This window comes from Macrobrachium nipponense, chromosome 6, assembly GCF_015104395.2.
Source record: "Macrobrachium nipponense isolate FS-2020 chromosome 6, ASM1510439v2, whole genome shotgun sequence".
Taxonomy (NCBI): Eukaryota; Metazoa; Arthropoda; class Malacostraca; order Decapoda; family Palaemonidae; genus Macrobrachium; species Macrobrachium nipponense.
The window spans coordinates 18,225,525-18,238,341 of NC_061108.1; the positions used below are offsets into that span (position 1 = coordinate 18,225,525).

The window sequence follows — 12,817 nt, forward strand, 5'->3', positions numbered from 1 at the left end:
CATTCTTCCCCCCCCCTCCCGCTCTTCCATAAGAGTCGGGGCGGGGGGCGGGTCGGTCTGCCCCATGCTCGCTCCTCCAATACCCGAGCCTGCCTCCCTCTCTCCCCCTCAGGAGGAGGGGCTAGGGAGTCGGGACAGACCAGACTGGTCTCGACCTCTCCGGCTTCTCGGTCCGGCCGGTTGGTACGGAGTGGGGGGTACTGCCTTGCCCACCCTCCGCGCTACCTTGTCGCTTCCGGGCTAGCTTGAGCCTGTATGTCTTCTCGCTCTTTCCCATCTTACTAGGGCTCCTTCCTGATCGGAGTCCTGGTATCCAGCGGAAAGTTGTTAGTCCACCCAGTAGGGTGGACCGGAGCATACAGTGGGTCTCTACTAACCTTACCGTTTTGCTGAGTTACTACACTCCGCTACGCACTGGACTTAGTCCGGTTTGCTTGTGTGTTAGGTTTAAGTTATCTTTAAGTTTATCTTAAGAAAACCTTAAACCATCCCCCTCCCTTACATATCTTACCGGATCTCTCCGGGATTATAGCCTATTCAGGCGATGCAGGGAGGGGTTATGCCAAAATTTTTTCCGAGCTCCGGCATGCATCGGAGCTCTTCTGTCCTTTAGACTGTAAGTGATGTTTTTTAAGATACTCATGTGTCTCCCCACTTACAGGCCACCAACTGTGAGCATCCGGGATGTTCCGCCACACTTCAGGACCCTTGTGGACACGAAGTTTGCCGGTCCCATGCTCCATGCGCGACTCCGCTCGGGGACATCCAGGTCTGGTACCATGAGACGTGTACCATATGTTACGATCTGGTGAGCCAGCTTTTGGAAGGGGTAAGTTTTACATCTCCAGTAGCTGCTCCGCTTCTTTTTTAGCGCTTAAGTTTTCATCATATTAACTTAAGGCAATTAATTTAAGTTATACTTTAAGTTTTAGTTTTAAGTGATTCTTAAATCTAAACTACGCCCTCTCTTCCAGGCTCCGGCGGTAAGAGATACCGCACTGGCTACCCTGCGGGCCTGGGTCGGCGGTTTTGGGAAAAACGCCGCCAAGGGACAGCCCTACATCCTAGAGAAGCGGTTGGCATTACTAATCTTCCCCGGAGGCAAGGCGACAGGATACGTCGACCCGGTAGAAGCGGATCCGACTATCGCCTTCATCCAACAACAGCTGGCCACCTCATTAACTGATCAGGACCAGGATATCTCTACGGATGTCGCGACCCTAGATATTAATGTTGAACCTATGGTAGGTATAGACGACCTGTTGGTCGAGGTAGGTACGGTGGACACCCAAGGGTCACCCTTGGGCTTAACTGTTTCTTCTACTCTGCAACCTCTCCATCCTTCCAAGCTTTACGGGTGACGTAATATATTCTCCTCCTGGTGCTTCGGTTAGACCTAAGGTCAAGTCTAAGGTGATGACTTTGACTAAGACGTCGTCGTCGTCTAAGAAGACGACTTCGGCTTCATCCTCCTCCCGTAAGTCTCCGGCTGGGAATCCCGGAGCATCCAGGTCTAAAGCTTCTAGCTCCGGCTCTAAGTCCTCGAGGACGTAAAATCCCTCCAGAGAGAGATCTCGCACTCCGGCAGAATCACCAGTTCCGCTACCTTTGGTTCCGATTCAGAGCCTCCCCTCCACCTCCGCAGCAGCTCCGGCTTTGGACTCCAATGCTGGCCTGTTGCAACAGGTGGGGGACCTGGTTTGGGTCCTTAAAGAGTAGCATGGAGCAAATGATCTCTCGTCTGTCGGACAGGATTACTTCCCAGGACTCCATTATAGCCGGGCTGAGAGAAGCTCCTCTAGCCTCCTCCACTGTCCAACACGAGTGGATCCCAACTTCCTCCGTATGACTCACTACCTCAGTTCTCTATGAACAATCCGTGGAGAGTAGCGTCATATACGCCCCCTTCCAGGACGGTCTCATCTCTATATCCGGAATTTGGGACTCGAAGAATAGAGGACTTCGAGTTCTTCCCGGAAGACCTCCAGCCTCCGTTCATAGGCTACGCAAGGCTTACGCCGTCGGCTATGGTGCGGGACGATAAGGTACCTAAGGAGACAGTCCTCTACTCACGAGACCAGGCTCAGAGAGAATGGCTCAGGTGTTTAGAGGACATGGATTGTTCTAACACCAAGATACAACCATTTAAGAGTCCCTTTACCATTTTTTACAATGGATGAGAGTACCCCGCTCCCGTTCCTAACCAAGATCGCGAGGTCGACCATCCCAGCGGCCCAGAAGGGGGAACCTATACCGCAGTTGAAGGAAGCGGATCCCACTTCTCCGTTGCTCCCCTCAGTTGGAGAATTGTGGGAAGACTTGCCGAATACATTCTCAGCTGGCAAACTCAAACCGGACTGTGCTATGGAGCAGTTTGGTGAACAAAAGCTACCCAGCTCCCAGATAGCCTTATTCAGGCTGAGTTTTGATGCAAAATCGCGTCTAGCCAGATCCATCAATTCTATGGCTATGTCTGAGGTAGCTACCATGGCTTATGGATCAGAACCGATTTTTAAGCTCATGACCAAAGCCCTGACTCAAACGGTACAGTCAGATATGTTTGAGTTTGCCACTGCTCGGACGAATTGTAGGAAGCATGTCCTACAAGAGGCAACCATTCGGCATGAACCGAATAGGTTACTCTCGTCTAGCATCTGGGGAGCAGATCTCTTCCAGAAGCTATGGTTAAGGAGGTCAGTCAGAGGCTACCAGGTTAAACCAGAGCCTTAAGGATCGTTGGGGCCTTTCGGCTAAGGGGAGGCAAGACCTGACTCCTAAAGGTAAGGGACAAAGAAACCCAGGCGTTTCCAACCTTACCAGAAGAAGCAACTACGCTTTCCTCAACAAGTTCCAACAGTACCGTTAGTGCAGACAGCCCAACCCTCCACTTCTAAAGGTCAATCACAGCCAATTTATGTGATATCCCCTCAGCCTCAGCCCTCCACCTCTTACGCCATCTCTCCAGCTTACAATCAAGCCTTCGAGAGTCAAGCTTCTCAGAAGTATGACCGCTCGGGTAAGGGAGGTAGAGGTAAGCGTTCCTTTCGTGGGAGAGGATCGGGAGGCCCCTTTAACAGGGGAAAGCACTTCAGAGGAGGCCGAGGCGGTTACCAGAACCAATGAAGAACTTCAGGTAGGAGGGAGGCTGTTTCACTTTCGCCACCGGTGGAACTTCAGCCAATGGGCTCAGAGCATAGTGTCAAAAGGTCTGGGTTGGAGCTGGTTGACGAACCCACCTCCATCCAGACCTTTCCGTCAACTTCCTTCCAAGGAATTGACAGAGTACGCAGACGATCTCCTTCAAAAAGGAGCTATAGCGAGAGTCAAGAGATTAAAATTTCAAGGTCGCTTGTTCAGCGTGCCAAAGAAAGGCTCACAAAAAAGAAGGGTAATCTTAGACTTGTCCCGCTTAAACTTAGCCATCCGCTGCGACAAGTTCAAGATGCTCACGATCTCACAGGTGCGGACCCTACTCCCCGTGGGGCCGTCACCACCTCTATCGATCTTACAGACGCTTACTATCATATCCCTATTGCAAGACACTTCCGTCCGTATCTGGGTTTCAAGATAGGAGACCAGACATTCTCCTTCAAGGTAGTTCCATTCGGACTCAACGTGGCACCCAGAGTGTTCACGAAGCTAGCGGAAGTGGTAGTGCAACAACTCAGATCGCAAGGGATCATGGTAGTAGCGTATCTCGAACGATTGGTTGATCTGGGCCCCAACAGTCGAGGAATGCAACAGAGCTACTCTGAAAGTGATTCAGTTCCTGGAATATCTAGGCTTCAAAATAAACAGGACCAAATCAAGACTCACTCCAGAGTCAAACTTTCAGTGGCTGGGCATTCAATGGAATCTATCATCCCACACTCTGTCGATTCCATCAACCAAAAGGAAAGAAATAGCAAAGTCAGTCAAGCAATTTCTAAGTCACAAACTAGTCGTCAAGGAGAGCCCAGGAAAGGATCCTGGGTTCTCTCCAGTTTGCATCAGTGACAAACGTCTTAATGAAAGCCAAACTGAAAGACCTAACCAGAATCTGGCGCTCGCGAGCAAACGTCAGGTCCAGGGACAAACTATCCTCAGTGCCTCTGATTCTAAAGAATCGACTTCGGCCATGGGCGAGAGTCAAGAATTTATCAATGTCAGTACCCCTTTAGTTCCCTCCACCAGGGGTCACCATCCACACAGACGCGTCCTTAAGCGGCTGGGGAGGGTATTCCCAGGTCAAAAAGGTTTAAGGGACTTGGTCACCTCAGTTCCGTCAGTTCCATATAAACGTACTGGAGGCAATGGCAGTGTTCTTGACTCTAAAAAGGTTACGCCCACCCAAGTTACTCCCACATAAAGCTAGTCCTGGACAGCGCAGTGGTAGTACATTGTATAAACAGAGGAGGCTCCAAGTCACGTCATCTAAATCACGTCATGATAGCCATCTTCTCCCTGGCAGACAAGTTCAGTTGGCATCTTTCCTCCACTCACATAGCTGGAGTAAGAAACGTCATAGCAGACGCCCTATCCCGATCAGTACCCCTAGAGTCGGAATGGTCACTGGACAACAGTTCGTTCCAATGGATCCTTCAAAGAGTCCCAGGGCTACAGGTGGACCTCTTCGCATCACAAGCGAACCACAAACTACCGTGTTATGTAGCCCCAACCTGGACCCTCTGGCCTATGCCACGGACGCCCTGGCTCTAGACTGGAACAACTGGGAGAAGATTTACGTCTTCCCTCCAGTGAATCTCCTCATGAAAGTATTGAACAAACTCAGGACATTCAAGGGTCAAGTGGCTCTAGTAGCCCCAGACTGGCCGAAGAGCAACTGGTATCCTCTAATTTTGGAGCTGGGCCTTCGTCCTCTTCAGATCCCCAGTCCCAAGCTCTCCCAGTCAGTACAAATGAAGACTGTGTTCGCTTCCTCAGGGATTCTCAAAACCCTAACTTTATGGATTTCATGAAGTTTGCGGCAAAAAGAGATGCGAATATTGACCCTCAGAATATTCTATTCTTGGAATCCGATAAAAGGGATTCGACTTTGAGGCAGTATGATGCTGCTGTCAAAAAGTTAGCAAACCTTCCTGAGAGATTCGGATATTAGAATCATGACAGTTAATTCAGCTATATCCCTTTTCAGATCCTTATTTGAAAAAGGTTTAGCAGCTAGCACGATTACGACAAACAAGTCAGCTTTGAAAAAGATATTTCAATTTGGATTTAACATAGACTTGACGGATTCCTACTTCTCGTCTATTCCTAAGGCATGTGCTAGGCTTAGGCCTTCTGTAAGGCCTACGTCAGTTTCATGGTTCTTAAACGATGTTCTAAAACTGGCTTCCGAAACCGATAATGACACATGCTCGTTTATTTTTAATGCTCTTATGAAGAAAAACCCTATTTCTTATTAAGCTTAGCTTCAGGAGCAAGAATTTCAGAACTGTCGGCTCTATCCAGAGACCCGGATCATATTCAGTTTCCTTCCCACAGGAGAAGTCCTACTTTCTCCGGAACGTAGCTTTTTAGCAAAGAATGAAGATCCTTTGATGAGGTGGGAACCTTGGAAGGTACTACCCCTTCCACAAGATGTATCTCTTTGCCCAGTTACAACCTTACGAGCCTTTCTGTCTAGGACCTCCTCATCTTCGTCGGGTCCCCTCTTTAGGAGGGAAAAAGGTGGAACTTTATCCATTAAAGGCATCAGGCAACAAATCCTGTACTTTATTAAGCAAGCCAATCCTGACTCTTTCCCGAAAGCACATGATGTCAGGGCAGTAGCCACCTCCAATTAATTATTTCCAACATATGAACTTCGATGAGTTGAAAAAGTATACTGGATGGAAATCGCCGACAGTGTTCAAACGTCACTACCTTAAGTCCTTGGAAGCTCTGAAATTCCCAGCAGTAGCAGCGGGTACATAGTTTCCCCTGACTCTAGCTAGTTTGTAGTAGAAGATTCAGTCCTCCTTTTTACCTGCCTCACCCAAAAGTTCGTCTATTCCTACCTGGTTCATTTGCATTCACCTTGTGTCTTAGCTGCTTTTGTGATAGTGTAGTGGGTGCCCCTTATTGTCTGGTTAGGGACACTCACAAATGATTATAAACATTGATCTCATGGATGTTTTCCCCTTATTTTATGCTAGGGGATACATCATATTATAATGATTACGGGTTTTGTATATTAAGTCATATACATTCCTTTATATATTATTATTGTTGATTGTTTTTATTAATTGCTATTATACTTTTGATACATGCTGTTACACAGATAACATTGATACATGTAAATAATTTTACCTGTACATATGTAATTACCTTATGTTAACAAACATGATTAGATTTAAGGGTAATTTAAGCATATTTCTATTTTATACCCCTGTGTATATGTATCTTTTAGCAATTATAGTCTATTCTTATATATTTTATCTTTTATTTGAGACCTATTCTGATTTATTTTATTTTTATTCTCATTTTATTACTTTTGTTTACAATCTTGTGCTATTTCTCTGGTACGATTTCGCGCAGCGACACGAGCTGAGCCCAGAAAAGGGATTTTGACGTAAGGAAAAATCTATTTTCTGGGCGATTGGCTCGTGTCGCCAGCGAAATCCCACCCTACCCATCCCTTCGCCCAAGATTGTCTGCTAACTTCAGGATGGCCACCAGAGGCGCAGCAGTCGGCAGCATGGGATGGAGTAGTAGTAGTACGAGCTGCTCACTCTGTGGGTCGGCTCCCCTCTTGGAGGGATTTTGTAGTGGGAGATTTCTATTGGCATTTGGCTCGTGGTAGTGGTCTCACTCGCCTAGTGTTCATACCGACACCCTCCTGGAGGGTGAGCGAGTCAGTTATACTGACCTTTTTCTTTATTTTATTTATTCTCTGGTATGTGTTAGTACATTTACCCTAGAAATAATAGATTAAAGGATATTTCGCTGGCGACACGAGCCAATCGCCCAGAAATAGATTTTTCCTTACGTCAAAATCCCTTTTTTGTGTTTTACTTTGCTTTGAATTTGAACAGAAATTACTGTGGAAAGTCTGTTATTGTCTCCAGGAACATTACATTGGTCACTTTTTAGGACTATCAGGGTTTGCTTTACTGATTTTTTTTCTTGAATGGAAGTAGAGCAAAGTAAAGTTGAAAGAAGTTTGAGAACTAATTACATATAGGTTTTGTGGAGGGTGAGCTTCAGACAGTTTTGTGAAATCAGTCATACAAGGATGTGAAATTGGTTTCATCTTTTATGTAGCTCTAATTTTATTGCAAAGACAGATTCCAAGGAAACATGACAAAGTTATGAACTTTGCAGCACATGTAATGTGTCTTAGCATTAAAGCTTAATAGGGATGTGATGATTTTGAGGGTGGATCATAACTCTTGGTTTTAGTTCAGCTTTTTGAGAAATTAATTTGGTTTGCTTTTCAATACAAAATGAGCTTTTGGTTGAAGGATTTGGCACTGGAGGGCATACTAGTAAGTTTTTTTGTTAGCATTAGCATTCACAGGCAAGGAAAACTTGCAACACCTGCTTGTTTCAAGTTTACCGTGTGAGTCACTGAGCCTTTTTTTTTTTTTTTTTTTTTTTTTTTAATAGGTTTCAACATCACCCTTATACAGTAATTATAGATTTTCTGTATTCTTTAGAAGCTGTTATATCTTATTGATCATTATCTTATATTTGAACCGGAGCACTTCAGAAGGACAGAGGAAACATTGCAATTTATTAGTCAGTTAATTATTTATATACCATGCCATTCTTTTTTTTTATCAGATATTTTTCCAAGTGATATTTAGTCGTTTGTGTTTGCAGACTCATTTTGCTGACTGTACCAGTAGCCTAAACAATTATATGGGGATATATGTGGGAGACAGGCATGAAGTCTTATTGGGTAAATAAAATTCTATGTACTGGTACGTATTCACTCAAAGATTACTTTGCAACTTGATTAGTTGCAGGTAAGGTTTCTCTTCTCAAACATTGTTTAGTCTTAAGGATATTGTTTATTCTTAAGGATATTCCTATCCACCTGAAAGAATAAAACTTAAGATCAAATAATGATTCATTTCTGTGATACTTTATAATATATAAACCATTGTCTTTTTTAAAGTACTATATATAATGAAAGCACTTTTTTATGGTTCGTATGGCACATCTCTTCCCTGCATTCTTTCCACATCTGTTGGACTTAGTTTTGAAGGCATTGGCCTTGCTTCATGATTAAGACCTTCATCACTTCCACGAGTGTAGAACATTTCAAGACAATGAATTTGACACTTTTCTTTCATAAAGCAAAATAGCTAATGATTAAAGTTGGAAATTAAACAAAGGAATAAAGGGAATTGTCCTCCTTGAGACACTAGGGTCCTGTGGAGAGACTCGTCTTAGTGCTGTCTTTCCACAGGTACAGGCTATATAGTACTGGAGCCCTAACTATTCTTTGTGTAGTGTTAAGGGATTTGTTGAAGACCTGATGTTCATGCATCACAAAATGAGTCTTACTTATATTTCACAGATACTGGATGGAGACAGAGCAATGAAACTATTTTCTGTTCCAAAATAATTGTAAGGGTAGGGAATCATTGTCATCCAACTAGCTGTGTTAGAAAGTAATTTACAGTTTTTTTTTTACAGGGTGTTAATAGAACAGTGGATAAGAGCAAAGTATCAGCGACAAGAGTTTATTGATGTTGACAAGCAAACCTATATACGAAATAGCTTGGAAGGAATTTTAATGAAAAAGGCAAAAGATGAAAACAAATATTATCCCCGTAGATTTGTTATAGCTGATAACACACTGAAATATTTCAACAAAGAGGTGAGTTGTAAGAACGTATGCTTTTAACATCTCAATGAATTGGGAAGTTAATAATTTTTCCTGTAATTTGTTCTGGCTATGAGCATACACTTAATAATGATTCAGGTATATTACATAAAAAAAATTGCACATACCTTTGTAAAATTGTTATTGCTGCTCGAAAAGGGGTTTATGTTCATGTAGATAGGCTTCTTTTGATGTACATATTTGATTGTTTTTAAAATTAAGTATATTGTAGTATATTTCGTTATACTACTGTAGTTTAATATTTCAAACGCTGTTTATAGTAATTTACAAATAACAATTAATAAAAGTTGTAATAGTAGTGTGGCAAGCATTTTCATTTTACTAATATATATTTTTAGCAGTTAATTTTTCTTTTTTAAAGAGTTTGTTTTACCACAGCTTCATCATTTTGATATGCTAATATGTATTAGTAGTTTGGGGTGTTCCCAGACATTGCGTTTTTCTTTTTAGGAAGCAGAAGAAAATATGTATTCACTATGTACATCCTCAGTAAACTTCAGAGATAATTTGGTAAAATCCATAGGGATAAACAAGTTGGTTGTAGGAAGAAGACAGGACTTGCATAGACCAAGTATTTGTGTATAGATACATTGTGCTGCATTGTATGGAGTTGACAAATCTTCCTGTGATGTTATTTGTTAATTACATGTTTGATATCATCCACAAACCAGTATTATAGTAAGTCACGCTGGATGTCTTTGTGGTATTCCTTTCAAGTTTATAAAGCTAACTGAAAGTAACCATGAACAAATCAGTTGTTAAATTAATGTTGGTAAAATATTGTCAAATGAATGCACTGAATGCTGTAGTTGAGAACTACAGGGTAATGTTATGTCATTTTTGTTTGCTCATTATGGACTTTATAATGAAAATGTTGTAAGAGATGGAACGAAGGGTTCAGATTAATGTAAGAAGTGAGGCTTAAGATAAATCTAAGAAAAACAAAAATAGTGAGGATAGGGTTTTCACAGGGGGATGAAGTTACACAAGATGGAAAAAGGATTAATTATTTAGGGGCAATGATATTCAATACAAATTCATTGTGTTGGATAGTGTAAGACTCAAAGAGGTTAAAAAAGCGGTGGGCAAGCAGAATAAGATGCAAAATAAACTAAAATAAAATTGAACAGGAAAGCAAGATTATACATAAGATCTGTATTGTTTTACAGACTTGAATCACAATATGACATTGAAACTTGTGTAAATGATTTTATCAGTTTAAGAATAAAGTTAAGCTTTAATAATATTAGGAAGCAGAAGGCTGGATTGAGTGAGAAGTGATATCTAAAGGGAAATTATTGGAAGTTCCATTTGCAGATGGAATAATGTTGCAAATGTCACGGACATAACTTTCACATCACCCCTTGGATAATGGTATGTCATAGTGTCAGATGGACTCGTGGGATCCATAGTTAGAAGGCCCAGACATAATTTTTGATAACTGTGAGATAGAAGCTAGAGATTGGGAGAGGTGTGTTGCAGCAATAACACTGGAAAGAAATAAGTGGTACATTACCACAGAGGCGTATAGTTTCATTTGGTACTGGGAGCAATGATGATAAACAATGCATGTACCCACCTAAAATTTGAATCTGTGAAGTGTCGTCATCTTTTGCCATTTATGTTAAAGGTCAGTAAAGGTAGGATGAAATGAAAAATACTGAGAAACATTGAAAGTTGATTTACTATTGTGAAAATATTACTAGCAGGAAAATAAGGAGCAGTAAAGGCAAGAGTAACAAAAGTAATATGTAGTACACTATCATTTAGACATTTTGAATTTCAAAGGAGGCAAGAATACCTCAATTTTCAGTTTATAAAAAAGTGTAATAAAGTTGTATACAAAGGTATAAATAACATACAACAGAAATTGATTTATGTACCTTTAATAGTAACTAAATTAGATCCCGTGGATATGAACTTGAACTAAATAGGTTCAACACAGCCACTATGGGAACTTCTTTGTATGTATATATGATCTTATGGAGCAGACTGCTTATTAGCTTTGTGAATAGTATAGCTAACTACCAGTTCAACACTAGGGAAGTTGTTGTATACTCTTTGATTTTTCATTTTAAATGTACCTGACATTGGCCTAGAAAATAGAATTAAAAATCTTTTTTTGTTCTGGAGGAAAATTTGAATAAATCTGCTACTCAGATTACAGCACAAAGACTTTGTGTGCTTACATCTCTCTCCCATCAGGCCACTAGTTCGATGTCTGGGAATAAGAAGAGGGACCCTTGATCATTTTGAATTTGTACATCATTTGTCTCGTGAGGGTAGTTTTTAGGTAAGGACTGTCAGAACCTACAAGGTGGGTCTTATGAAATTTAATTTTTGTTCCAGAACTCCAAAGAACCAAAAGCTACCATACTTCTGTCAGAGCTAAATGTCTGCCTAGCACCTAACAAAATGAATAAAGAAAATGGGATGCAGTTGTCTTATATGACAGATGGGTCAACGAGACATATATATGTGCATCATGAAAGTGGTGAAACCATCATTCACTGGTACACAACTATTCGAAGTATAAAATTGAACTGGTTGATGGTTGCTTATCCAAGTGCCAGTGCTGAAGAGGTGAGTGTTTTAAGAAAGTTATTTTTCTTTTATATTCATTAGTTTTACTTTCATAATTTTCCCTCATAGTGGTTGATAATATCATTCTTGAAAGCATCGTGGAGTAATCTGTTGTAAAAAGTTGTATTTGTAAGTATATATCTTTCCATGCAACTTGCATTGACAGCATAATTATAATACTGAATAAATTTTCCTATCTTTTCTAGTTAGTGCCCTACTTAACATCAGATTTTGCCATTGAGGGATGGCTGTGCAAGACGGGACCAAATGAAAAAGATGCTTATAGAAAGCGCTGGTGTATTCTTGATGATAGAAAGCTTATGTATCATGAGGGTCAACTGGTAAGTGAAATGAGTTTGTGTCTAATTTACATTGATGTCAGATCTGCACATGGTAGTATTTCAGCATATCACTTTTTGTAGATTTTTTTAGGTCGCATTTGAATTCAAGATTGCACTTGAATTCCCAAATTAGGAATTTACTTTTGGATTTTTCTTGCTTGGGGGGAGGAGAGCAAAATGAAAGTCAACTCTCCAAGGTGGTTAAAGAAAGACTTGACACGTCATGAGGTTCCAAGCCCAGCTTCCACCTTGTATATGCATGAGTTGCCAGATGCCACAGATTCCTTGCTTTACAATCTTTGATTGTTTTTTAACCGGTTTTCAGCTAGAAGATTATCCTATTGTTAAGGCCTCAGGTTTGTTAGCTATGAAAACTACAATTTGATTAAAAATTTGTCATTTTGTGGTTACGTATAAAGCAGCTGTATGAGACTACTAACTTCCATTTCTAAATTCATAGTGTTAGCCAAAACTTTCTAATTGGTGGTGAAATTCTTTTAAGCTGTTCAAGGAAAGCCATTGTTAATTCTGTTTTGATGAAAAACTTAATTTACTGAGCTTAGTATTGTAGGCCTCTCATAGATTATCACAATACATTACATTTTTTTAAATAAACACTTGCATTTTTCATAGCTAACAAACCTGAGGTCTTAACAATAGGATAATCTTCTATTGACAGCTGGAAACCGGTAAAAAATAATCAAAGATTGTAAAGCAAATAATCTGTGGCATCTGGCAACTCGTGCGCATACGAATTGGAAGCTGGTCACTTAGCGGGCTTGGAACCTCGTGAGGTGTCAAGTCTTTCTTTGGCTGCCTTGGTGAGCAGCCGCGTTGTGCTCTCCTTCCCAAGCCATTTGCTTTGTTTGCCCATTATTTCTTTACTTTTATTAGAACATAAGTTCTTAAAATATGCTTCGTAGTCCTTGACAGTATTATGCATAATATAGTTTGTTAGTTACAGATCTGATAACTTGAATATTTATATAAGTAACTTACCAAGTAATTATATAGCTAACAATTTCTAAGACTGGTAACTAAAATTTTAAAATCG

The 12,817-nt window shown here is 41.1% G+C and overlaps 1 protein-coding gene across 5 annotated transcripts in view; it reads left to right on the forward strand.

Annotated features, from left to right (window-relative positions):
* The window catches only part of LOC135216043 (arf-GAP with dual PH domain-containing protein 1-like), a 99,276-nt gene that overhangs the window by 41,803 nt on the left and 44,656 nt on the right, over positions 1-12,817 (forward strand). For all 5 annotated transcript variants that reach the window (XR_010314790.1, XR_010314789.1, XM_064251004.1 and 2 more), the window contains exons 4-6: positions 8,629-8,812; positions 11,189-11,422; positions 11,629-11,763. Coding sequence is in view for 3 of the 5 variants with exons in the window: in XM_064251004.1 (XP_064107074.1) it covers positions 8,629-8,812; positions 11,189-11,422; positions 11,629-11,763 (553 nt within the window). In the remaining 2 variants the exon portion in view is untranslated. The remainder of the gene's footprint in view (positions 1-8,628; positions 8,813-11,188; positions 11,423-11,628; positions 11,764-12,817) is intronic.